We start from the raw sequence: 27,111 nt of genomic DNA, 5'->3' as shown, positions 1-27,111 counted from the left end.
TGGTAAATGGAGAAAGGCCAAAGCATCGCTTTTTAGGTGGAAGCTCGGGACATGTTGCCCGTCCGGCCAGGCACCTTCCTGTTACCCTTCAAGAGGAAACGAAAAAGAGCTCACAAATGACGCCCCGGAAGCCATGCAGGCCAGGGAGGGACCCTCCCCAGACCGAGACCTCCCAGAGACATCTTTATTTGTTTAACTCAGGCAAGCACAAACCCAAATGGCCCCGGCTTGGAGAAATGGCTTTCCCTGCTAACCCAGAGCAAATTTCCCAGAGGATGTTATGACCGTTAAGAGAGAAGCCCTACAAGTCTGATGGAGATCCAAGGGTAAAAGGAAAAGAGGAAAGAGCTGCCTGCGCTGGATGGAGAGGTGCCCACAGAAGAGCACCGGCTCTCCCAGGATCCAGCATCATCGAGGAAGGAAAGAAGTCAGATAAAGTCTTTTTAGGTCGCTTTAATGATTTCATTAAACAAATAGCGAACACCCAAACTGTTCACCCATGTGTATTGCTGGTGGAAAGGATTCCCACGTTTCTGACCTAAAAGAGGTGACGGAGGGTGAGCAGGACCAGAAAAGGAGGTGGCACAGGCTGCCAGAATGAGACGACAGCCCAGGGGGTACCCTGGTGCTCCCAGGATGTCCAAGGAGCAGTAGGAGGGCCTCCAGCCTTCCTGGAGGGTTGACGAGGAAATGTGGATGGAGATCACACAGGATGAGGGTGTGTGGGCTGAGGAAGAGAGAGAGCCGGGCTCTGCCTCGGAGACCACAAGAGTCTTCCCCAGCAAGCTGAGGGATCTTAGCTACCTTCACTTTAGGGGAGAGGCATGATGGGCCTTGACGACCCATCAGAAGGACCTTCCAGTGGGATATGTGGCCATTTCAACTGGAATCTCTCTGCCACCCTCTCCCGTCCTTTGCCTCCTGGGCACTCTGGCCTTCCCATCCAGGATTCCCTCCTGTATTGTCAGACAGTTGGGAAGTGCTTGGCCGGCTCCCGGGGAATAGAAGGCAATGGGCAGGGCCCTCTGAGGATGCTGGGGCAAGGTAAGTGAAGTCAACAATACATGGAAAGACGTCGGAGCCCCCAAATGAAATGTTTACAGATATCGGTTGAGATGGAAAACCAAGGACAAGATGGCTCGACATCGGAGTGTGCCTCCAGGACGTGGCATTTTGTAGGCCACCATGAGTGCATCTAAAACCACTAAAAGTAAATAGGTTGGAGAATGTCCAAGCAAACACCCAGTGGGTCAGAATGTCCCCGGAGGGCTTGATGCTTGCATAGAGGGAACCTCGGGCGGGTCCCTCTCGCCGGCTTCCAGAACTGGCAAATGTCCCTGCCTCCTCTTTCTCTCATTTCTGTCCACTGGCTTCCGGAGGCTCTCCCTGTACCGGAGGCTGGAATGGAAGAGTCGGACCATCTCGTGATCTTTATTATCCAGGACTCGGGGCAAGAAGAGAGAAGACTTCTGGGTCCGGCGGGTTTTAAAGCCCCTCCTGGGTCGGCCTTTCCCATTGATGGAGACATACCAGAGTCTCTCGGCACTGGCTTTGCGCCTGGCCCCAGTATCGCTGGGGGCTGTTCTGTACAGGCGGGAGGCATAGGTGTTGTAGCCCAGCTCATGTAGTCGCTCAACAAACTCACACTCAGCATTGTAATTCTCCTGAAAAGCAAATCACAGCAATCAGGGCCTGCCAGTTAGTGAGGGGAAGAGCAGGGGGCTCAGAGCCCACTGATCCTGGCTCCCTTGGAGGGAGAGATCTAGGTGTATTTGTTCACAGATAAAGAATATTTCTAGGATTTTGCAGAATTTAGAGCATCAGTTAAAGAGTCCTGGCCTTAAAGGTTGAAATGAAATGACCACACCACAAATCGATGAAATAAAAACTTTGAATCCCTAAAAACCTTGCTCTGATGCAAAGAAGAGATGCCTCCAGAAAAGGCAAGTGGCCAAAGCTCTCTTCGGGAGAAACCAATCAATCAATCAGTAAAAAGAATGAAGCAATAGGCATGGGGAGAAGCCCTTGGAACAATTGGGAGCACCCCTAGGAAGGGAAAGCACTTCCTCGTCACATTTAGAGCCGTTTCGAGGATGACAGACACCATTGTCCTTCTAGGTAGTTTGAAGTCAGAAGACTTGGCTTCCTATTCCAGACCTGTTCCCTTCTAACCAATCACAAGGATCATTCCTGGGCCTCAGTTTCCTTATATGTAAAGTGGAAAGACTGGACTGGATTGCCCTGGAGATTCCTTCCAGCTCTAGTCTTGTGGTTGTTGGTGATTGTGTGACTCAGCAGTTCCCCTGATCTGTGCCCTTTTTTGGGAAGGGACAGCAGGCATGGGTGGAAGGCAGTTGAAAGCCTGATTTAGCCCTTTGCAAGGATGGGGCCGAGAGTTTGGGGAGGTCCTGACAGAGGCTAGCTGTCACAATCAAGGCTCTGCTCAGAGCCCCAGGGCAAGAGGACTGACTCTTCAAGGGGTGGGGAGGGTGGTCGTCTGAACTAGGATGGGCATTGGAGGTCACCTCCAGTTCTAAATTCGGGAGGCCAAGGGGATGGGCATGGTTTGGGGAGGAGGCCTTCCCAGGAGACTAGAAGAAGAAAAAGAATTTTTATCAGACAGTCAGATCTGGTTACTTCTCCATCTCTAGCCTTAATTTGATTTTCACAATGTGTCCATGAGGTGGCAACCACCAGAGGTATGATTTTTCTTTTAGAAGTGAAGAAACTAGGGGCATCTAGGTAGCTCATTGGATAGAAAGCCAGACCTAGATATGAGAGGTCCTGGGTTCAAATCTGACCTCAGAAACTTTTTTTAGCTATATGGCTCTGGGCAAATCATTTAATCCCCATTACCTGCTTTTTACCATTCACTCTTCTGTCTTAGAATCAATATACCACATTGGTTCTAAGGTGGAAAGTAAGGGTATTAAAAAAGAAATTAAGAAACTGAGGCTCACCAGTATCATTGACTGCCCCAAGGACACCTAGCTAGTATTTGGGAGTCAGCATGGCATAATACTTGGAATGTCGACCCTGGAGTCATGAAGAACTGAGGTGATATCCTGCCTTGGCATATCCTGGCTGGGCAAAAGTGGGTAGATTAATCCCTTTGATTCTCATGTTCTCAGTTTCCTCCTTTGTCAAACGAGATGGGCAATGGTACCCTGTTTCTGTTTCAGAGTTTCTGAGGGGAAATTATGGTCATGTTTAAAGAATCCTTCTTGAAAAATTGCTTTATATAAAGAAGACAGACCCAGCCCAGCTCTGGAAGTCATTCAAGAGAACCTGGACCCAGTGCTGGACCCAAGACCCAGGGAGTTGGCTTTTAGCCTCTTTCCATAGCCCTTAGGGCATAAGGACTAGAGACCTGGCCTCCAGATATCTGGTTCCACCTGCTGAGAGTTTTCTGGGTCTGCTCTACTTTGGGGCAGATTCAGGCCTCAGTCATCTCCATTCAAAATCCCAAAGAAGATGAGTGGAAGGTCTGTTGGTTCTCTTTCCAGCCTCCTTGTGCCATCAGCCTTCTAATGGACTCTCCTGCTTTTGTTTCTTGATTCCCCCAAGGAAAGAAGAGGAAGGCAGGTAGGCTGTGTTCAGTGGGAATGTTCAGAAATCTGTGCTTTTCTCCCTTCTTAAGCCATAAAGTTTGCAGGTGAGCATTTGGGGCCTGAGAAGGGAAGGGATAAGCAAGGCAACTGGCCAAGGCTTGGCTGGGATGGGACCCAGAGCTCTGGCAACAGCCATTGCCTGGAAAAATGAGGCAGTGGTCTGAGAGGAGAGCTTTCCAATATGGTAGAATGGGTTTTGTTGGGCCAAGAGAATACGTATGGACCTCTAAGGAACAAAGAGCTGGGAGATGCCATTCAAGCATCCTCGAGAACCCAAGAAAACCTGGGTACCTTCCAGCTATCTGACTCCCTTCTTAAAGCAAGACAAGTCAGAATTGCTGAAAAGCCATCATGCCTGAGACACAATGAGTGTTTGGGGGTTGCACATGGGGAGAGGTGTATGTGTGTGTCTGAGTGTGCAAATGGGTGAGTGTGTGCTAATGTGTGTGAAAATTAGTGTTAATTGGTGATTGTATGTGTAGATATGTGTAGGTGAATGTGTGGGAATGAGTGTGTCTAGATGTGTGACTATAGATTAGTGATTTGTGTGTGTGTAAGTGTGTGGATGTGTGTAAAAGAGCATATACAAGTACATGTGTGAATGTCTGTATGTGTGAATGTGTGTGTGACTGTTAGTGATTAAAGTGCGAGTGACTGGGTGAATGAGTGTGCATTGGGGAGGGAATGTGCACTTCGTTGGGTCCATCTGTGGTGGAGTATGTTTAAGAGTGGACGTGGTTGCCCTTCATACAGATTTGAAAAATCCCTGGTTTCCCCACCCCCTTCCACTCACCGGACCCCCCAAAACGCCATTGCAAAGACCTGGGCCCAAGCCCCCAAGCTGGATCTAGATAGAGAACCTCTCCTGGCTCAAAGATGCATCCCACCAGCCAGGAGCACAACCCTGCTTATATGGATTTTACCCTTCTAGGGAGTTGTTGGCTTTCCCGATGGAGGAGACAATGTGTACTGCACTGTTGACCCCCCATCACAGGGGAGGGGAGCCGTGTGCCCATGAGCTCAACGTCGTTGTGGACTGATGAAGCCAAGAGACCATAGGCTGCTGGAGGAGAGCGCCAATTGTTGTTTTCACCTTGCCTTTCTGCCACCTGGACTAGCCTGGCACACAGCAGGGGCTTAGAGGCTCCCAACAGTAGAATTCCAATACCCAGAGCTCAGAGGAACCTTAAGGAGCATCTTGTCTAACCAGCTTATTTTTACAGATCAGGAAATAGAGGCCCAGTGAAGGGAAGCAACTTTTGCATGACCCTATAATGTGGAAGACTGTTCCATGGGAAAAAAAAAATTGAAAGAAGGAAAAACAGACAGACAGACAGACAGACAGACAGACAGACAGACAGGCAGACAGGCAGACAGACAGACAGACAGACAGACAGACAGACAGACAGACAGATAGATAGATAGATAGATAGATAGATAGATAGATAGATAGTAGATTAGATAGATGGATGGAAGGGTAGATAGACAGACAGACAAACAGGCAGACAGAGAGATAGATAGATAGATAGATAGATAGATAGATAGATAGATAGATAGATGGATGGATAGATGGATAGATAGATGGATAGGTGGGTAGGTAGGTGGGTAGATAGACAGACAGACAGATGGACAGACAGATGAATAGATAGATAGATAGATAGATAGATAGATAGATAGATAGATAGATAGATAGATAGATAGATGGATAGATGGAAGGGTAGACAGACAGACAGACAGATAGATAGATAGACAGACAGATAGATAGATAGATAGATAGATAGATAGATAGATAGATAGATAGATAGATGGGTAGGTAGGTGGGTAGATAGACAGACAGACTGACGGACAGACACAGACAGACAGACAGACAGATAGATAGATAGATAGATAGATAGATTAGATAGATTAGATAGATGGATAGATGGATGGAAGGGTAGACAGACAGACAGATAGATAGATAGATGGGTAGGTAGGTGGGTAGATAGATAGACAGACAGACAGATGGACAGATAGATAGATAGATAGATAGATAGATAGATAGATAGATAGATAGATAGATAGATGGACACAAAGTAGAAGAATGATTATTCTACCTGTCCCTAAAAGACAGAACCAGGAGTGATGTCATGAGGCCCATTTAAGTTGGATGTCCCCGTGCTTGGCACAGTGCCTGGCACATAGTAAGATTTAATAAACATTTATTGATTGATTGATGCCAGAACCAACTTCCTAATGATTAGAGCTGCCCAAAAATGAAACGGGCAGCTTCAGGAAGTTGAGTCAGTCTTCAAGCAACAACAGAAAGATTCTTTTATTTTAGGGCTTTGGAGAGAAGGATGGGTTAGACTAGGTGACCACAGAAGTCCTTTAGAACTCTGAAGTCATTTGATAGTATCCTAGACTCCTCTCACTCATCCCACATATCCAATCTGTTGCCAAATGTTTCCATTTCTACCTTCACACCATCTCTTGGAAAAATCCTAACACAGTTACCACCCTGGCACAGACTCTTATCACCTCTCACCTGGGAGATTTTTTTTTAAACCCTTACCTTCCGTCTTGGAGTCAATACTGTGTATTGGTTCCAAGGCAGAAGAGTGGCAAGGGCTAGGCAATGGGGATTAAGTGACTTGCCCAGGGTCACACAGCTGGGAAGTGTCTGAAGTCATATGTGAACCTAGGACCTCCCATCTCTAGGTCTGGCTCTCAATCCACTGAGCTACCCAGCTGCCCCTTCCTGGGTGATTTCTTGCAGAAGCCAGCTTCAAGTCTCTCTTCACTCCAATCCATCTTCCACTCAGTTGCCAAAATTTTTCCAAGATTCAGGTCTTAGACCTTAAACCATGCTCCCCACCTCAGTAAATTCCCCCTGCTCCCTATTACTCCCAGGATCAGAAAAAATCCTTCTGCTTATTATTTAAACCCCTTCGTCACCTGAATCCTTCCACCCTCTCTAGTCTTCTTCCACTGGCCTAGTGGATTTTCCTCCAAGCAGAGACTCAGCATCCGTCTGCAGGACTCTCCCCTGACTGACCTCTCTGCCTAGAATCCCTGGAAATCTTAACCTCTGCCTTTCAGAATCTCTGGCTTTCTTCAAGCTTTGGCTTAAATCCCAGGGTCTACAGAAGGCTTTTCCAGGCTCCTCTTCCCTTTAGTGCCCCATCCCTATCCCTTTCCCTCTAGGATTACCTCTGTTTACATCTTGTATGTATGCACCTAGTCATTTTCATGTTTGAATGTCCCATCAGAATGTGGGCTCCTGAAGGGCAGGAACTGTTTTTCTTTTCCTTGATGTCCCTCAGCATTTAACACAGAATCTGACTTAAGGTAAGTGCTTCATAAATGCTCATTGACTGATTTTTAAAGAGCCAAGCAAGTGCAGGTATTCTGAGTCCAGATACACACAATTCTCCCCTAGATCCACTCCATAGTACCAACTCTTTTCTGGAACAGATGCTTTGGGTTCAATCTGCTTCCATGGATTTTCAATAACTATGACAAAGTTAGGGTGACCAGTTGAGACTTGGGGGAGGGAGACTGCAGATTCTTCAGCCTAATCCTTCATTTTACAGAAGAGAAAACTTGGTTCAAATGGGCAATCCTGATTTGTCCAGGGAAGACCTGGATTCTGACCTCATCACCTCTTCTAGTCTCTCAGCGTCCTGCCTCTACACTTTTCACCCTCTGAGACCTTCCAGCCAACGGGACAAGCACCCATTTCATCAGTCCAGTGGGCATTGTTCGGGTTTCAAGTGGACAAACCTAGATGCTGCTGTGTCAAAGCCAGGCTTACCGAGGCATAAAGTCTTCCCCGTTTGTTCATTGCTAGATATCGTCCAGAAAACAGTCCCTTGATGGCCACGATTCCAACCTCCACTGCAGTGATTTCTAGGATGCCTAAGAACAGAATCAGAGCAGAATGAGATCATGGAGCCGAGGGGTATCAGTGCCCCTTTGCCCAGCCAGGAGCTGAGACATTCGCCATCTCTGCTGACTATCAATCTCTCTAGCATCTCTGAAAAATTACTTTGAATCCCCTGGAGGTTAAAAGCTACCTCCCAGAGACTGAAGCCAGGAGGCATTGTACAAAGAAAGAAGGCTCTGGCTAAAGCATACTCCTGGCTGACTGAGATTCCAGAAGCTTCCCAAGGCCATCTCCTGACCCTGAACCAAGTCCCCTAATCCTGTGCATCTATTGAGAAAAAGGCTAAATCCCTGGGGATACAAGAGCTCTTGACTCTGTCTGAGACTGAGCAAAGGTCTCCTTTAGAGGACAATGGCTTCCCCTCAGAGGGGAAGATGGAGTGGGTGGGCTGCCCCCAGAGGCACAGGTCCAGCCCAGAGTGGCATGGCCTTTCCTCAGGGGCTCTCCTCTAGGATGTGTGGGAGAGCCAGAATCCAAAAAAGACCAGGCTTGGCCATTTGGGCCCCTCCCAGGATTCAGAGGCCAAGGAGGTAAAGAAGCCTGCAGCCCTTCCCTTGGGGCCATGGACCAGGGAGAGGTTGGTTCTGGGCTGGTGTGGAGGGGAGCTAAAGGGGGGCAGGATTGGGAAGGAGTGTTGAACGCCTTAGGAATAAAAGAGGACTCTTAAAGCAGGAGCCAAACTACCAGGGCCAGGGGGCAAAGGATATCGGGCCATGGAGCTGCCCTGGAAGCTCTCTCCATCACCCCATCACATCGTCCTTGCTGGGGTTCTTAATGAAAAGAAAAGGGGCTGAAGAGGGAAGCTTCTCCAGAGCCGCCTTCCGGGTTTCTGCCACACCACGGCTTCTCTGCGCTCAGTGCGCAGGGCAGGCGGCCTTTTGGCACCTGGAAGCCCGTGTGTGGGAAACATTTTATCCCCCCCCACCCCCAAACAAATTCTTGATCAGCGCCTCATTTCCTGAGTGCCGGAGGATAACGAGGGTGACAGCTGGTTTCTATCACCCAGTTTAATGAACTCTGAAGGATGATGCTTCAAAAAAGCCGTTTGGTGGCTGGAGGCTTCCTTTAGGAAACCGCGGTTTTCCTTCACCGCCTTCAGCCAGTGCCCGGGCGGCTTCCGCATCTCCTCCCTCCCCCTCCCTCCCCCCCCCCCCCCCGCCCTCCCCAGCCCGTGCTTGGGAATCCACAGGGAGACTACAGGCTGCTGCTATGTCTCGGCCCCCGCTCTCTTCCAGCGCCCAATAATTTCCGGCGCCCTTGTGCACTGTGACCGTCCCCTCTGCATATTCTGGTCCTCGGCTGTACACTCTCTTCTGAGCCCGCCAGAGATCCAAGTCCAGCACTCCGTGCCCTGTGTGTGCCCTGCGTCCTCCCGCATCCTGCCCCCCATTCCCCGCCAGAGAAGAGGGCAGGGACTATTCCCGAGTGGATGGGAACTAACCTTCCTGCTCCCCAAGTGTAGCGGAGGGACCACCCTCGAACCGCCTCGCTCCTGTCCAAGCGTTTGGGGACCTCTTCCGAGTGCACTGGGTCAGGGCCCACGTTGGCAGCACACTGAGGCCACCAGGGCGGTGAGGCCAGCGCCCCCCCCCCCCCCCCCCCGGGCCGCTGAGCTTCCTAGTTCTTCCGTCCCCTACTTCTGGGCTCCCTGGACTCTTAATTGTTTGACTCCCGTTCCCAGAACTCCCGCTCCCCGACACACCGAACTAGCAGGGCTCCCTCTATCCTCCCCCCGGCGGGAACTGCGCGGTACCATGGCAGAAGGCTGGGCAGCGGAACGCGCGGAAAAAACCTCCGAGCTGGAGTGCGGGGAAAGCCGACAGGGAAGTGAGAAGGGGGCAGCCTTCTGCCTGGCTGCCCGATGTGGCCGCTGCCACTCTCTTTATTTGCCCCCCCCCCATCCAAGTCTCATTCGAAGCCAGGCAGGGATGCCATTTCTGGAGTTCGATCCCTGCTAAGATGGGCTGATGGGGGGGGGCAGGTGGGGGGGGGGATGAAGAGACAGAAAACAGAGAAGAAAAAAGTGGGGGGGGGTAGGAAAGGCCAAGGATTGCGGGGGGGCGGGGGGATAAAAAGGAAGGTAGATTCCTCTTCCCCGCCGCCTCTAGGAAGTGAGCCCTGGATCCCGAGATGCCCGGAGGGCCGGCAGGGTCGATTCTTGAGCCTGACCAGGACCCAGGGCGGAACTAGGGAAAGAGCCTGGGGACTCCCGGAGGTACCAATGGGAGGGAGAAGGCAATTCGAGGGACGAGCCCTCGTATAACGACACCCATTCGCCCCCCAAACTCATAGCCCTCCAAATGTCGTCAGAAACTGCAAGCCCTTCTTCCCCCAAAGACTCGACCTGGGTCGGAGCGAGGGAAGTGCCGGTCCCTCCGAAGCATGGATCACCTGGACGGTAACCAAGCCGATTCTGTTCCCGTCCAGTCCCTGGCCCTGGCCCTGGCCCCGTCCCGGTCCGGATCGCGCCCTTCCAGCCGCATTCCCGCCGCTGCCTCCATCCCTGCCGCTGCCCAGTCCTTGTCCCTGTCGCGATCCCCAGCCGGAGCCCTCCCTCTTCCGACAGTCCCCGGTACCCAGGCCCTGAGGGGCGCAGGTCCACCGCCGGGAGATACTCACTGTAGACGCTGTTCTCCAGGCTGCCGCTGACCCGGCCGCTGGGGGGGATCTGCAGGTGGTACTTGGTGGCGCAATAGAGCTTCCTGCGCCGAGGCGCTCCGCCGAGGTGCTCGTAGACACCGCCTCGGCCCCCGGCATCCCTACGGAGCCGGCCCTCGAGGGCCCCAGCCTCCGCCTCCCGGGGGGCCCATGCCGCCTGCCCGCTGGGATGGAGCAGACTGAACACCAGGAGCCAGATCAGGACCATTGTGGCATGGTCACAGGGACGTTCAGGCAGCGACAGAGAGCCGGAGCGAGCGGGAGGTGGGGGCGGGACGCCCCTGGGGCGCCCATGAACCCACAGCCGAGGCTCAGCAGCCTCGACAGCCGCCGGCTGAGCTGCGAAGCCCCCACCGCATGGGGCCGGCAGGGGGATGGAGCCTGCTGGCACCGTCCGTGCCCTCCCCCACCCACCCCCCTTCTTAGGGCAATGAGAGAGCAGCCCCGCGGAGGGGAAGTTGAGGAAGAGGGAAGGAGGGAAAAACCAGAAAGGAGGGGAGAGGAGGCAGCGAGAGGCAGAGGCAGGGCCGAGGAGAAGCCCCGACAAATTTGGGACCGGGCAAATTTTTGTGGATAAGAGAGAGCGGAGAAATAAAAGCCCTCTCGGGCAACAATAGAGCTCGGGGGCCGGTGGATGGGGAGCAGGAGCAGGAAGAGAAGAAAAGAGCGAGGCAGCGGAGGAAGAGAAGGGTCAGAGGGAGTGAGGGAGCAAGGCGTCCCGCAGCAGTGCGGGAACTTCCCTCCCCTCCCCTCCCCTCTCCTCCCCTCCCTTCCCCACCCCTCTCTCGGGCCCCGGAGGAGAGGTCTCCGCGTTTCCCACCCAGGATCCCCTACCCCCCGCCCCTAGGGACAAGCCGCACCCCACACAAAGAGCTAGGAGCGAGCACGCGGGCGCACCGAGGCGCACACACCCGCTGGGGCTCCGCCGCCGCCGCAGCCGCCGCTGCCGCGCTCCGTGTGAGGGCACCGCGCCTCCTGGCCGGGCGTCTCCCTTCTCGCTCTCTCGCTCTCTCCCTCTTTCTTCCTCTCCCCGCACCCCGCTTTGAAAGATCTCTCCCCCTCCCCCACGCCTCAGAAGACCAATTACACGTCCGAAAATTACACATTGAGGATTTCAAGTCAGCAGGGCCTGGGGTCTGTCTGTCAACCCCCCCCCCCCCCCCCCGCGCCCTTATCAATCCCAAATCACAATAGTGACAAGCGGGATGACTGATGTGGCCTTAAAACAACGAGGGGCGGGGTGGGAGGGGCGGGGGGCTCATTTGAAAATGCACATTTAAAAGACGGAGCATGATAAAGGAGGACTCCAACGGCAAGTGCTGGGGGCTGACAGCGCGTGTGCTGCGATCATACATGTGTGCGTGCATGTGTGTGCAAGAGAGAGGGATGAGATTTTCCCGGAGCGTGCGGGGGTGGATCTGGGACAGGCCCTGGGGAAGAAGGCTGCTGTTCCACTCCTTTCCCCCTCTTCCTCCCAGGCGCAAGTCCAGGCCCCCCAGCTCTTCTGGGGTTCTGGGGCGGGTGGGGTGGGGGGAGAGAAGCTCCTCGGTCGGAAAACTCCGGGAGTTTGAGCGTGTCGCTCCTGGCCCCAGGATTCCGCGCAAAGATGCTGAGCCAGCCTGGGCTTGGCTCCCACTGACTGCCGACCAACGGCCAGATAGTCTGGCCCAATGGGAAGGCAACTGGCCGGCCTCAGGCGCTAACGCCTAACGCGAAGGTGCTGGACCCAGCGGGCCGGATGGGCCATTATCAGACAGCCCTGTCTGGGTGCCCCATTCCCCCAGGGTTGCTGGAGGGCAAGAATAGCAGGGGGCGACCCCCACACAAGGGCAGAGACCTAGGCAGACAGAAGACAGACAGAGAGAAACACACACAGAGAGGGAGGGAGAGACAGAGGCTGAAACTGAGGCACAGATTGGGGCAGACAGACAGACAGACAGATGGAGCCTGAAAGACGGAGAGCCCAATGACTAAGAGGCAAAGAAGGGGAGCTCCCAGACAGAGAGGCAGAGAAGAGCCTAGTCTCCGGAAAGAATCTGTCTAGGTGCCAGCTCGAGAAAACTCGTTAATTAAATTTGCATCTGAAATGGCTGAAAATCAAGAGCTTTGGGGGGCCCGATTTGGGAAATGAGAGCGATTAATTTGTCCCATTTAAGCCTGATGCATTAATGCTTTCCATCAGAAGTGGAGGAGCTGCCCTTTAATTCAATTCGGTTCAAGGCGGTTCAACAAATATTTGTTAAAAGCCCACAGCAAGCAAGATACACTAGGAGGAACTGGATTTCCTTACGAAGAAATCCCGTTTTCAGCCTCCTCTCCTAGTCTCTCTTCTGCTCTCCTCCTTTCCCCTCTCCTCTCCTTTTCTCTCCTTCTCGGTTTCTTTCCTCTCTGCATCTGTCTTCATCCTCCCCTTTTTTCATATAAAATTTGCATTCACCATAGGTAGACACAGACCCCATACAAGCCTAGACTGGGGATGTCCCTCCCTACACACTGACTAAATGGCCACCCTGGACTGTGCTGGGAGCCAGGAAAGCTCTTCTCTTCTCTCAGCTCCTCTACTAGCCATTTGTGCCATCCTGGGCAAGTCCTTTTGTCTTCTTTCTGCAACCTTCCAATGAAAGGGTTGCCCTACCCCCCCCCCCCCAAAGAGGGCTGGATGTGGAAACAGAAGAAGGATTCTCTTAGCTCAGAGTTCAGCTCCCTCCCTGCTCTCTTCCAGAAAATGAGGAAACTGGCCTAGTTGGCCATTTGGGGGGTCTAGGAGGGTCCCTTCTTTGGGGCTATAAAGTCTTGCTTCTCTGAGTCTTCCATTGGCCATCATTAGCGAAAGCTCTTGTAGACTGCAATTGGGCTAGGAGCACCCTCTAGCTCTGAGGATTGAGAAAAAGAAGGGATAATGGACAGCTGTGGACTGATTCTAGCCTTCAGGGGATTCACCCTTTGCCTGGAAATGACAAGACTTGCACTGGAGAACCCTAGAAATAGAGCTGGAAGGGACCTCAGAGACTCTTTAAGCCACATTCCTTATTTTTCAGCAGAAAGAGGAAGTTAAATGACTTGCCCATGGTCACACAGGTAGAAAGCCACAGAGGCTGGATTTGAAGCCATGTTTTTTAAAATTCCAGAGTCAGGACTCTCTAAATTGTACCACACTGCCTCCATTGTGGTTAGAAAGAGCCCTGGGTCTGGAGTCGGTGGATGTAGGGGTTTCATTCTGGACCTTGGTTTCCTGATCTGTCAAATGAAGGGGTTAGGCTAAATAGTATCTAAATTCCCTTTCAGTTTTAGAACAATGAGTCTAGATCTTTCTGTACAGATCACTCTCCAAACTCAAACTTGTTTGCTCATCATTTAAGCCCTCCCCATTCTGTGCCCTGCACAGCCCTAGCTCACATTACTCTTCTTCCTGTATTCCACAATGCATCCTGATTCCTACTCCTGTGTTTCCTACTGCTTTAAAGCCCAACTCCAGTGTATCTCTCCTGGGGAAGTCAAACCCATCTCTCCAGGCAGTAATGATTTCCCCCCTTCACCACTCATGCAGCTGTTCATTTGCTCTTGTCTGCTGCACAACCCACCCCCATTTCCCCCAGTTTAGAAGTGGAGCAGTATTGGGACATTTTTCCTCTGTCACTTTTGGGTGTTCTCTTCCTTTATTGTGGGGTGAATTCCTGCAGGGAAGAGAGGAGTATTTCTTTAACCTTGGTTTCTCCTACAGTTCTGTGCTCTCTCTCTCTCTCTCTCTCTCTCTCCTTACTAATCAAAGCTTACTGAATTGGATTCAGGATTCTTAAGTGGACCTTATCCCTTATCTCCTTCCCCTGGTCAATTTCCTGAGGGAGGGAGGTCAGGGCTGTGTCCTCAAATTCATTCCCAAATATTGTATCTTCTTACCTGTGGACTTGATCCTGGATTCTCTGACCAGTGCTAGCATACTGCGCTTTCAGTCTCCCTTTGTTGAAAGGACTGGCATAGGACAGGTACCCACAGGAACAGTGGTAGTGGGGGGTTTTCCCCTAGCTCCACCCTCAGTGTCCACATCTTTGCCTTTGCCTTCTCTCTTTTCCCCATGACTCTCTGCAGTTTCTAGAGTCAGTGCCCAGAAACAAATAAGGAGATGCTATGTGGGTACATGTGGGGGTGGCTATATGGGGTGCTGTAATCCCAGCCTTGAATCCAGCCTCTTGCAATCCCATCTACAAGACCATGCTCAGGTCTGACTGCCATCAGTTAGGAAGACTAATGCTAAGCTGGAGTGCCCAGTGGAGAGCACGAGGATAGGGAAGGGCTTGAAGATCTCCCCATAGAAGGATGGGTCAGAAAGTTACTTTGGCAAGGTGAGGCCAGTGATAGCTATCATCTGGGAAATGATGGTTATCCTCTAAGATGAGGAGCCTGTCCCAGGAGGGATTAGCCTTGGGCTTCATTCAGGAGCTAGAACCTGCAGGGGGAGGGGGGGAGTGTCTGATTGTATATAAGGAAGCCCTTACTTACTGTCCCAGAATCCCAAAGTGGACTGAGATGGACTGCCTGGGGAGGAGAGAGGGAGCCCAGGATCTCCAGAAGGTTTTGTGTTAAAGCAGGTCAGGGATGTGGAATTGTGTGTGTGTGTGTGTGTGTGTGTGTGTGTGTGTGTGTGTGGAGGACGGGTGTTCTTGTTCAACTGCAAGGCCCAGGACACTTCTAAAGCCCCTTTCTGAACTTCTCCTGTCTCTGGAAGTCCAGGCTCCATGGTGGGCCAGCGAAGAATGGGGAGAGGCTGACCTTGGATCATTTTTCTGAGCTGGGTGGGGCAGGGTAGGGAGCACTTCCAGTCCAGCTTTCCTGCCTGCCCCTCCACATCTGCACATCCACACAGAAGGAGAAAAGTCTTGTTCCATTACAGCAATGAAAACCAAACAAAAAACCAGTAGCAACAACTGAGATGGATCTAAACATCACACTTTATAACATTCTACACATGTTGCCTCATTGCATCCCTACAACTGCCTCAAAGGTAGGTTGTGAGTATGCCCATTTGACAGATAAGAAAACTGGGGATTAGCAAGAGATGGAAGAGCCTGAAAGAAGAATGAAGGAGAGAAGGAGCAGGATCTCCACAGCTTTGCTAACTGGGAAGCAAATGTTTAGACCTGTGCGCCTGGGCTAGAGCCCTAGTGAGCTAGCCTAGGTCCGCAGAGTCCAGGAAAGGCCAGGGCCACCCGGGGCCGTGGTTCTGCGCCTCCTGGCGGGCCCCAGTGCCTAGATATTAAAGCCGACCCCCCGCCTGTGGGTGGAGGAGCGGCCGGTTAATAACTGCTCCGCAAATTGCTTCCAGCTTGCTCCCATTATGGGGACGATTTTGCTAATTACCGCCATCATCTCCCCAGCGCTGCTGCCTTTGGGTATCTCCCCTGCCCCAGGCCCGCGCTCAGTCCCTGAACTCTCAGCTCTCCATAAGGGCAGAGGGGTCTCTGAGAGATGGGCTCATCCGGGGAGAATATGCCGGCATCCGAAGCATCCCCTTCATCCCTACATTTCTGCATCCCACTCAGTCACAGTCCCTCCTCCCATACCCTCACACCTCTGCCTTCATAAAGCACCCATCCCTTCAACTCCAGACGCCGGGGTCCTGGACCAGACCAGGGGGCTCTTCATCTTCCTGGCACCCCTCATCCCAGGCCAGCCACCTACCAGGTCCTCACCTCCCTACCCCCACCCTCTCCTGGAGCTGGGGACTATTTTTTCTTTCTTTTTTTTAAAGAGTGGGGGAGGAGGAAGAGGAGGGAGCAGAAAGGAGGGTCTGTTTGATGTGGTCTCCCTTCGAGCAGAGGGTGGGACTTCAGATGTGGTCTCTGCTCTCTCTCTGGAAATCTTGGTTAATTATGTCCCTGAAGCAGCCCCCAAGCACCCCAGCAGCCCGTAATCACTGGGAAGCACAGGGAGCCTCGAGGAGACCCCCGCTCCCAGTGCCTCTCCCTGCCCCCCATCCAGAGCACTGAAGGACCGACCCCATCCCTGGGAGAGCAGATCTGTCCCCCTAGAGTGCTTGGCCCCTAACCAAGGTCCCAGCATCCCTAGACAGCTGATTTCCAGAAGGGTTCTGGCAGTCACACCTAGAAGGTGGGGGGAGGTGAAACGAGGGAGTGAGGACAAGATGCTGTGGCCAGAACACAAAGTCAAGCACTTTAGGTGCCCACCCTCCCCCTCCCCACCCCCAGCCTAGAACTCGTTACCCATTTATTGTGTGATGTGGGTAGCTGGAGGCAGTGAACAAGCCCCCAGTGGAAGAGAGGGGTGACTGCCACTGGCCTCCACCCATGTCTGTGTATGGAGACTGTGAATGCACTGGCATGTACACCTGCACCCACACGTATCCACCACATGCATTCCCAAGCACAGGCAGACCCAGCACACACATGGATATCCCCAGTTCACCATTTCCCCTACAGTAAGCCAAATAAAACAAGGAGTTCTAAAATGAGGGCCACCCAAGCCCCTCTAGAGCTTGGGAGACATTTAAGCCCCTTCACTTATAGGGAGGCTAAGAAGCAACAACAGCAGTCAGCCTGGATTTCCCTCTTCCCCTGTACTGGTTCTCTCAGCATCCCTCCTCCCCATCATCTAGCTAGATTCAGTAAAAGAGGAAGGCACAATTTGTAGGACAATCAATGGGGAAGGGGTTTGGAGGGAGACTCCAGAGAGAACCCCCCTCCAACATACCAACACCATTAGCCTCCTCTGCTTCCCTGCCCAATTATGAGCCCATTATCAGACCTAGCCCAATGGGACCAGGACTCAGTGCAGCCCTAAGGGTAATTCAGGAGCTGGCTGATTGACTCACAGAATGAATCCGGGATCTTCTGCGTCTGATTTCATGTTTGGGGGGAAGTCTGTTCTCTTGTCCTATAGATACATCAGCCTGGGAAGATGAACAAAGCTGAGGGGTGGGGCTGGATCGTCAGGGTTCTGCTGAAGGTTCAAGTCAGCCCCAGGGGCTGCCCAGGACTGTTCCCCCTTCCTGCTCAGTCCACTATGCACATACAAAAAAAGTCCCTTCCTTTAGGTGCTATCCCTCAGCTGCTGCCGCTCTCCACCAGTGTCTATCAATATCCCAGAAGCAGAAACCTGCTCTCCAACCCTTCTTAGATGCCTTTCTCATGGCACTCCCCTAAGAACAGAGGCAACAGAGGTTGTCCAGTGGATAGCATTGGGCTTGGAATCAGCAAGATCGGGGTTTAAATCCAGGGAGCTGTGCAATCAAGAGAAAGCTCCTCCATCTCTCAAAGCCTCATCTGTAAACTGTGAATGGCAATGCTGTGGTCCCCACTCCACAGACACTCGTGGGACTCTGATGACTTGACACAGATGGACAGAAATTCAGACAGATAGACAGAAAGACAGATAGATAGATAGATAGATGGACAGACCGATGGATGTTAGGATGGATGATCGAGGAATAGATAAATACATACATGGATAGATTAGACAGACAGATAGATGGAGAGAGAGAGAGACGAAGAGAGAGAGAGAGAGAGACAGAGAGAGACAGAGAGAGAGGGGGGGGAGAGGGAGAGACAGAGACAGAGACAGAGAGAGACAGAAAAAGAGAGAGACAGAGAGAGAGAGAGAGGAAGAGAGAGAGAGGGAGAGACAGAGACAGAGAGAGACAGAAAAAGAGATAGACAGAGAGAGAGAGAGAGAGAGAGAGAGAGAGAGAGAGAGAGAGAGAGAGAGAGAGAGAAAAGAGAGAGAGAAGAGAGACAGAGAGAGAGAGAGAGAGAGAGAGAGAGAGAGAGAGAGAGAGAGAGAGAGAGAGAGAGAGATTAAATGGCATTAGTGCTCTTGGTTATTATTATTATATTTCTCTCTTTCCACTCACAGCTCATCGAGGCATCTTGTGATTGTTTCCTTCTTGGAAAGAAAAGACTTAAGTTGAGGACTAGCCAAGCTCAACCCTTGGGGGAATATACCCATTGAGAGATTTTCTAACCTGGGCAATGCCACAAAAATTTCTGCCCTCATTTCTGTTGGAATACTCTGTTTGTTGGTCTTTTACAAACAAATACAGCCACAGAGGTGGAGACTAGGCAAAGGAGCTGAGCCCAGCCTCAAAGCCTCCTGGCTGTGGGAACTTCACTTTCTACATTCTACATACTTCTATTTATGCAGTACCTAAAAGCTTGCAAAGTACTTTTGTGTATGTTGTCTCATTTGATCCTCACAGCAACGTGATGGGATTTTTGTCAATGGAATTCATATTAAAGAAGAGGCATTATTATCCTTTGCTTTTCTGTTGCTCTTTAAGAACTCAGAGACCTTTTCATCCAACTTGCAGTTGAAACCTTCCATATATGGGCTGCCTCCTTCATTTAAATGTGATCTCTCTGAGAGTTGTGCTTCCTAATTGCATCCCTACCACTTTAGTATAGGGTTTTGTACATAGTAAGCATTTATTTAGTTTATTTTTTAACATTAGTTAATTGATTAATTAATCATATTTTTCCATGGTTCAAGAATCATTTGAAGTCAACATCCCCAGTCATGTACCCATCGAACCAGGTGATCGATCCTGCGTTTTTCTTCTGCATTTCTGCTCCCACATTTCTTTCTCTGGAGATGGATAGTGTTCTTTCTCACAACTGTCCTGGGTCATTGCATTGCTACTAGTAAAGAAGTATCCGTCTCTGTGTACAATGTTCTCCTGGATCTGCTCCTCTCACTCTGAATCACTTCCTGGAGGTCTTTCCAGTTCACATGGAGTCCCTCCAGTTCATCATTCCTTTGAGCACAACAGTATTCCATCACCAACAGAAGGCATCCCCTCATTTTCCATTCTTTCCACACCACAGAGTATGGCTATAAATATTCTTGTACAAGTCTTTTCCCTTATTATCTCTTTGGGGTACAAACCCAGCAGTGCTATGACTGGGTCCAAGAGTGGAAGTCTTTTAAAGCCCTTTGGGCATAATTCCAAATTGCCCCACAGAATAGTTGGACCAATTCACAACCCCTGTATCCTCAGACCAAGGCTAATTGCTCCTCCAGGTAAACTGAGTCCTAGAAACACGTGAGTACAATTAACTGGATGACACCTAACTACTCTTCCCTGCCTCTGATTTTGGACTGCCTTGTCCTCATACTCTTAAGGGAGACTGATGAGCAAGCCTGCTAGGCATGTATCTGTGGACCAGCAAATCTCACCCATTTAGCTCCTCATCCCAAGGATATGTCTGGACTTCCAAGGAAGCCTTTTCACTTGCTAATCATGACTAACTGGAACATAAGGCTTGGAAAGAGCTTTGAGGTTTTGCAAAATCCTTTGCAGACCTTTTTGGATTTCCTATTTACTCCTGAGAGTAGTTCTTCTCACCCCCAGTTTACAGAGGGGGAAAAGGAGCCTGGAAGAGGGAATGGCTGCTTCAGAAACATCCCACAGCCCTCTCGGGATAGCTCTAGGTCTCCAAGGCTAGTGTTTAGCACTTTGTTAGTGGGAGCCTAGATTGGAGGAGATAGAGAGGTGTCTTCCTGATTAAATTAGCCAGTGTGTCCAGTGCCTTATGGGAAAGCAAAGGGAGTGGTGGGGGTGGTGACTATCTCTAATGGCCTTGAACCCATGGAGAGCCAGACTTTGGTCCTTTGAGATGTCACTCTACTCTGCTTTATGGGAATAGAGCAGGCCCAGGAATGGATTTCCTAACTGATTTGAGGCCAAGGAGAGTGTGCTCCCACATGCCTGAATATGTCAGGAAAGGAGGAACCTGTAGAGGAGAAAGGTATCTTACAGAAGAGCCCCAAAGTCCTTGATCTTGTGGACTTCCATGTCTAGGTTTCCCCAAAGTCTCAGAGATGGAACGAAGCTCAGATTCTAACCCTTACTTGACCAAGAATCTTGATCTCCAACATCCCTGACAAGCAATTATCCGGTCATGCTCTAGAAGAGGGGAATATGGGATTCTACTCATTGTTAGGAAGTTTCCCCTTACTCTTGGTCTCTCTGCAACTTCCTCCATTGCAACCAGTCAAGCAGAATAAGTCTGGGCCCTCTCCTCCTCCATAACCCAAGATGACTCCCCAGTTTCCCCAGGTCTTCTATCTCTTCCATGATAAAAATCCCCAGTTCCTTCACTGGATCCCCATATCACTCTGGTTGACATCACTCCCACAGAGATGCCAAGTGGAAACCAGTGGGGCAGTCACTAGAGGAGAAGGCTCATGAACTCACCCCTTAGGTCTGTTCCAGCTCTAAGTGCTGTGACTCCAGCACCCCAGGCAGCACCTCAACTACAAGAGTGCCAATCTCTTGAGCATGTCATCTGTCAAGACTAGGAGGGACCCCCCCCCAGGCTTTTTGGTCTTTCTTCCCATAGTGACCAGAGAAGCTACAGATCTCCAAGCCCTGTAGAAAAGATTCTGGGTCATGAGACATAAATATGACTTCACCATCTCTTGGCTCTAGTCCTTTTCTCTGGCCACTCCTCATGCCTGGAATGTTCCTCCCTCTTCTGCTCTGACTACTGACCTCTCTGACTTCCATTAAAAAATCCAACAAAAAGCCTTCCTTCTACAAGAAGCCTTCCCCAACTCCTGGTAATTCCAATGCCTTCCCTCTGTTAATCATTTCCTACTTATCCAGTCTAGAGCTTGCTTTGTCTGTTTGTTTGCATGTTGTCTCCCCCATAAGATTGTAATTATCCCTCTTTGTATCTCTGACATTTAACACAGTGCCTGGCACATAGTAGGTACTCAGTAAATGTTGATTGATTGATGAGATGGAATTTCTCGGTAGCTTTGGGGAGCTTCCCATTGGGCTTCCATTCACTCTGGAGGCAGAGTAGAGCCATAAGGAGCGGACTGTCCTTGTAGTCTGAGGAGCTGGATTAAACTCTCTCAGCCACTTAATTACTTGGATGATCTTGGACGTTTCACTTTCCCTTGGTGGGCCTCAGTTCTCCGTTTCTAAAATGCATGGGGAGGACCAGAAGGTTTCTGAGGCCCCTTCCAGCTCCACCTGTGGGGCCACGGCAGCTCGCTGGCTAGTCAAAGCTAATTTGGGGCATTTTCAGGCCAGGCTTCCTTTTGTTAGATGTGAGGCTGATGGCGGGTGCATTTGCCAGGTTTCTGGGTGGAGATGTTGGTCGAGAAGCATCATAGTCCTTGCCATTGCCCTCTCCACCTGGAACGTCACTCTAGTCCTGAAGCTTTAAGGAAGGCCAAAAGGAGGCCCATCATTGCCTTTAATAGACACGAGGGAGATTGGGGGATTTTCTGGGTCTTTTAAGGTTCAACTTCCTTCAATTCCCCCCTGTGGTCTAGAGGTGATTCTTCAAGAGAAGGAGGCCAAGCTCTGATTATGGGAAAACACAACCTCTGTCTTGGCTCCAAGACGCATTCTTTGGCCACAGGGCGTTCAGTTACAGAAGGAGTGGAGGGAAGGCCCTTGGAGCAGAACACCAGAACATCTGAGCTGAAAAAGATCTCCTGGGAAGGCCCATCCAACCTCTGTCCGAAGACCTTCCCGGAGAGGGGGCCCCATGGCTGGAGGTTCTTTTCCTGCCTCCTCACTTTGCTTTTAGCTCAGTCTTCTGGGATCAAGCTAATCAATCGTTCTTTTAGACCACTGGCCGAAAGGACAGTCTCCTTCCAGATGCCAATATCTTTTTTGAGAGCAAAGGGCAGAATCAGCTCGAAAATGTCCCAAAATGTCAGATCGTGGAAGGCAAGTCCAGGCCAGCTCCTCAGCGAAGGATACCCAAACACAGAACCTTTCATTAAAAACCATTTTCTCTGTCCCTTCGCCCCTCATAAATCTGTGGGAGAAGAGAGAGGAGCCCTGCGTCCAGGGTCCTGGATTCAGAAGGTGGCAGAGAGCACTGAAGAGTTCTGGGTGGAGGCTGGATTGGAGAGAGTAGAATCTGAAAGCTGCCAAGGAGCCCACATAAAATGCGGTCTCTCTGCCATTTTACAAAGCACAGGCTGGTTTGAGAGAGAAATCCTTTTATTTTGTTGTTTTGGCGTTTTAAAAACTCACTTTCCTCCTTTCCTCTCTGGCTCTGCCTGGAGCAGGGAGCTCAAGGATCATCAGACCTGGTATGGCACAGGGTGACAGCATTAGCCTCTGTCTTGGTCCATATCCCTAGACCAGTGGGGCCACAGGCTCCAGTTGGCAGTGCCAGCTTCAGGACACAAGGGAGAGTTACGGCAGGTCCAGGGAACGAGGTCTCTGTTTCTGTATGACGTAGAACTTTGGTTGGAGGAGAGTTCAGAGGGCCTTTCTGGGTGACACTGGCAAAGGGCAGGTGCATGTGGGCATATCTCCCAGCTAGCCCCAGGCCTGAGCCTTTAGGAAGGACCATGTGACCCTTGGTGGGCTGGACCACTGAAGCCCTAGTGTGGCAGAATGTGGGTGGCTTCATCCAGTGCTTCCCTTGCCCAGCGATGGGCCAGTGTTTCTAAAATGCATTTCCCTTTCGCACAGCCTTCTAATTCCCAGCAATCCTCTGGGCTCACACAAAAGAGACTTGCCCCTCTTCCTCCTTTCCTCCTCCCCCTGGACAATCCTGGAGGTGATTAGCAGCCTTTCTCTCGTTCTCCCCCTTTAAAAGGAGGCACCATAATCCAAACCAAATAAGAGTGACCTCGGAACCTTTTCTGTTCTATTTTTTCTCATGCCACGATTTCTTTAGCGTGTGAGTGATCTGAAGGGCCGGCCAGCCAGGCTGCCTTCAGGCCCCTTTGTCAGGATGCCTGCCTTTGATCTTACCTGCCTGTCAGGGGGAGAGGACTCCCTCCTGGACAGTCCCTCCCAGAGCTAGCTGGGCCACAAATTGGCAGCCTAACAAAGATCCCGCTCTGGAGGGAAAGGTTTTAACCCTTTCCCTGACCCCAGAGCTGGAGGAAAGAAAGGGAGTGGGGCTGGTGGGGAAAGAACCAGCCCAATAATAATAATAATAGAAGAGCAATCATCATAGAAGCCCCTTGAGGGTAGGGATTGCTCCCAAGATATCCTAGTTCTGGGATTGATTTGGTGGTGGTGGTTTAGTCATTTTCAGTCCTGTCGGCCTCTTTGTGATCCCATTTAGGGTTTTCTTGGCAAAGATACTGGAGTGGTTTGCCAATTCCTTCTGCAGTTTATTTTATAAATGAGGAAACTGAGGCAAATAGGATTAAGTGACTTGTCTAGGGTCACACAGCTAAAAAGTGTCTGGAGCCTGATCTGAATGTGGGAAGATGACTCCGAGTTTGGTACTCTATCCACACTACCACCTAGCAGCCTCGGGTAGATTTGAACTCGGTCTTTCTAGAGCCCATGATCCTTTCCTCTGTACCACACATCTTTCTTGGTTTCCCCAACATGAAGAACAGAAGCGGACTCATAGTGGGTAATATATAATTCTATGCGTGACACATTTCATGGATATGAAAATCTGGGTGGAGAGGGGGCTGCCTTGCCCCAGGAATCACTGAAGAAAGGCATTACCAACGGATGATTTTCCAAAGTGGGAGGGGGATTGTCAGTGGGGAGAACTAATAAATTGCATAAATGCTACACTCTGGTTCTTCATCTTTGTCCCTGACCCCTTACAAGTTTACTGCTTATATGGCATCTTCCAGCTTAGGTGAGTGGGACTGTTGGCATTGTTGGGGACCGGAAGGGTATCCTGCGTACACGAAATGTCATGGTAAGGCTTGGGGGCCAGAAGGGACCTGACAGACAGCCTCAAGTACCTGAGTGCCAGAAAAGGAAACTGACTGCTCATGTAGAAGCACACGGAACCCTCCTATTGCTGCTGGCATCAAAGCATATTTCACAGCAGCAATGACTGCGGGGGAAGCAGTTGATAGTTGATGTCAGAGTTGGAAGGACCCTTAGAACATGGGATGTCAGGGGTGGGAGGGGCCTCAGATCAGAGAATGTCAGAGCTGGGAAAGCTTGGCACCCGGACTTGAAGCTCAACCCTGTTCCATTTCTGCCTATTCAGCTGGTCTTTCCTTGTTCCGACCTGAACAGAAGAAACCCAAGTTTCCAATCCAAGCATCTTTCCATCCATCCTCAGCAGACAAGGAGCTCCACCAGCCTTGTGAATGAGCCGAGCCAGAGGGAGGGAGGGAGCCGGTTTCTCTTCCTTGAAACCAGATCGGCGCCTCCATCGGCTCCCATGTACTCTTCACCTTCATGCCTTCCAACTTCAAATGGTTTTCTGAAAGCAGGAGAGCACTCTGGGTTTCCAACAGGGCAAGCTTTGTGATGAGAGCAACTCAATAGCTGGCTCTCTGTGATGGCCAGAAGACAGCTCCAGACAGGACCGGAGAAGCCAGACAAATGAGGCATGGAAGGAATGACCAGTGAGCCCCTTTCCAGCTTACAAGTGCTGAACTAACTGATGGCTTCTTTTTCAAGGACGATGGCCTGGTCATGACCCTGAAAACTTCCCAGGGAACAGCTCTCATCCTGCTTTTCTAAAGGAAGATAGACTTCCGCCTAGCGCAGGGGCCCTTCACCTTCTCCAGGTGCCATCAGGTCCCCCTTTGGCAGGCAGCCGAAGCCTGCGAGATGGAGTCATTCTCAGAATAATGCTTCAGTTTATAAAATAAGCAATTACAAAGATTATAAAATAAAAGGACAAAGGAAACATCCTCCTGAAATCGAGTCAGCAATTCAAAAAGGTGTTCCGATGTCCTGGCTAAGGACTCCGGGTGTACAACACCTGGTCAGCATCCTCTGGCTGTGTCACTCTCTGTTTCTCCTCATCTACTATTTCCCAAAGTGTAATCCAAAGCTTTGAGCCACATTGAAGCCCCTCATGAGTGTCCAGATAGGTCCATCAGAGCTTCTGACTTTACATGTCCTTTACTGCCCTAGAGTTATCAGTACTAGATGTTAGTGATACTGGCTCCCAATTCACACACATTCTCGCTCTTTCTGTGTGTGTGTGTGTGTCTGTGTCTCTGTTTCTGTCTCTCTGTCTCTTTGTCTCTGTCTCTGTGTTTCTCTTTGTCTCTGTCTCTCTCTGTGTCTCTGTTTCTGTCTCTCTGTCTCTTTGTCTCTCTCTCTCTGTGTTTCTCTTTGTCTCTGTCTCTCTCTGTGTTTCTCTTTGTCTCTGTCTCTCTCTGTGTCTCTGTTTCTGTCTCTCTGTCTCTGTGTTTCTCTTTGTCTCTGTCTCTCTCTGTGTCTGTTTCTGTTTCTGTCTCTGTGACTGTTTCTATTTCTCTGTCTCTATATGTTTCTGTCTGTCTGTCTCTGTTTCTGTCTCCCTGTCTCTGTTTCTGTCTCTCTGTCTCTGCCTGTTTCTGTCTCTCTGTCTGTCTCTCTCTGTTTCTCTGTCTCTGTTTCTCTCTGTTTCTGTCTCTGTCTGTCTCTGTCTCTCTGTTTCTCTCTGTTTCTGTCTCTCCATCTCTGCCTGTTTCTGTCTCTCTGTCTCTGTTTCTGTTTCTGTCTCTCTGTCTGTCTCTGTTTCTGTTTCTGTCTCTCTGTTTCTTTCTGTTTCTGTCTCTCCATCTCTGCCTGTCTCTGTCTCTGTCTCTGTTTCTGTTTCTGTCTCTCTGTCTCTGCCTGTTTCTGTCTCTCTGTCTGTCTCTCTCTGTTTCTCTGTCTCTGTTTCTCTCTGTTTCTGTCTCTGTCTGTCTCTGTCTCTCTGTTTCTCTCTGTTTCTGTCTCTCCATCTCTGCCTGTTTCTGTCTCTCTGTCTCTGTTTCTGTTTCTGTCTCTCTGTCTGTCTCTGTTTCTGTTTCTGTCTCTCTGTTTCTTTCTGTTTCTGTCTCTCCATCTCTGCCTGTCTCTGTCTCTGTCTCTGTTTCTGTCTCTCTGTCTCTGTCTGTCTCTGTCTCTCTGTTTCTCTCTGTTTCTGTCTCTCCATCTCTGCCTGTTTCTGTCTCTCTGTCTCTGTTTCTGTTTCTGTCTCTCTGTCTCTCTGTCTCTCTGTCTCTGTCTCTCTGTTTCTCTCTGTTTCTGTCTCTCCATCTCTGCCTGTTTCTGTCTCTCTGTCTCTGTTTCTGTCTCTGTCTCTCTGTCTCTGTCTGTCTCTGTCTCTCTGTTTCTCTCTGTTTCTGTCTCTCCATCTCTGCCTGTCTCTGTCTCTGTCTCTGTCTGTCTCTCTCAGACAGGGAGGCACTAGTCAAGGGTTTCGTTGGCTCTCCTGTCCTCTGCTGCCAATGTTCCCTCATGAAATGCAGTGCCGGGGAGGCCGTGTGCTGAGAGGTATGAGGGACTGGCAGAACTGCATGGCCTTAAGTGTGCTTGGAGAGCTGTCCATCGATTAGGAGAGAAGAGACGCAGCTCATATTAGCCCATCAATCTTCCACAAGAATGTCCGAGTTACACTTGACCATCTCTGGCTGTCTCTGAGCTGGCAGGGAGTGCAGGAGGGGAGGGAGAGCTCTGAGACTGGAGAGGTTCGGCTGCTCTGGCATGAGGGAGGGCTTAAGAAGAGCCTTGAAGGACAGGCTCAGCAGATGTGGATGGGAACGGAGGAAGGGAAATGAAGAGAGGCCTGGAGAGGAGAGAGGAGGAGGAAGAAAATGAATGAGGTGAGGACTCTGCCTCCCTGCTGGGAATGATGGGGAAGGGGAGCTGTTTTTCTTCTGCATGGCATGGAAAGAGGAGCCACAAAGCCCCAGGGAGACAGTCTTTGCTATTGACTCAGCCACAGGCATGGGATGTGATAAAGAAAATCAGGAGAGGGGGCAGCTGGGTAGCTCAGTGGATTGAGAACCAGGCCTAGAGACGGGAGGTCCTAGGTTCAAATCTGGCCTCAAACACTTCCTAGCTGTGTGACCCTGGACAAGTCACTTAACCCCACTGCCTAGCCCTGACCACTCTTCTGCCTTGGAGACAGTATTGACTCCAAGATGGAAGGTGAGGGTTTAAAAAAAAAGCAGGATGAGGGTGACCTGGGGTAGTGTTGAGATGTGTCAATGGCACCTAGAATGTTGGGA

The 27,111-nt window shown here is 50.7% G+C and overlaps 1 protein-coding gene across 1 annotated transcript; it reads right to left on the bottom strand.

Annotated features, from left to right (window-relative positions):
* Positions 1–208: 208 nt before the first annotated feature.
* FGF3 (fibroblast growth factor 3) lies at positions 209–10,920 on the bottom strand. The gene is made up of 3 exons (XM_001373731.3): positions 10,156–10,920; positions 7,405–7,508; positions 209–1,664 (listed from the first exon to the last, which is right to left on the bottom strand). Exons 1-3 carry the CDS (start codon positions 10,400–10,402, stop codon positions 1,251–1,253), a joined length of 765 nt encoding a protein of 254 aa, XP_001373768.1. The 5' UTR covers positions 10,403–10,920; the 3' UTR covers positions 209–1,250.
* Positions 10,921–27,111: the final 16,191 nt, after the last annotated feature.

This window comes from Monodelphis domestica, chromosome 6 (genome assembly GCF_027887165.1).
Source record: "Monodelphis domestica isolate mMonDom1 chromosome 6, mMonDom1.pri, whole genome shotgun sequence".
Classification (NCBI taxonomy): Eukaryota; Metazoa; Chordata; class Mammalia; order Didelphimorphia; family Didelphidae; genus Monodelphis; species Monodelphis domestica.
Note: the sequence above shows the minus strand (reverse complement) of the source record. Positions and strands in the feature narration are given on the sequence as shown.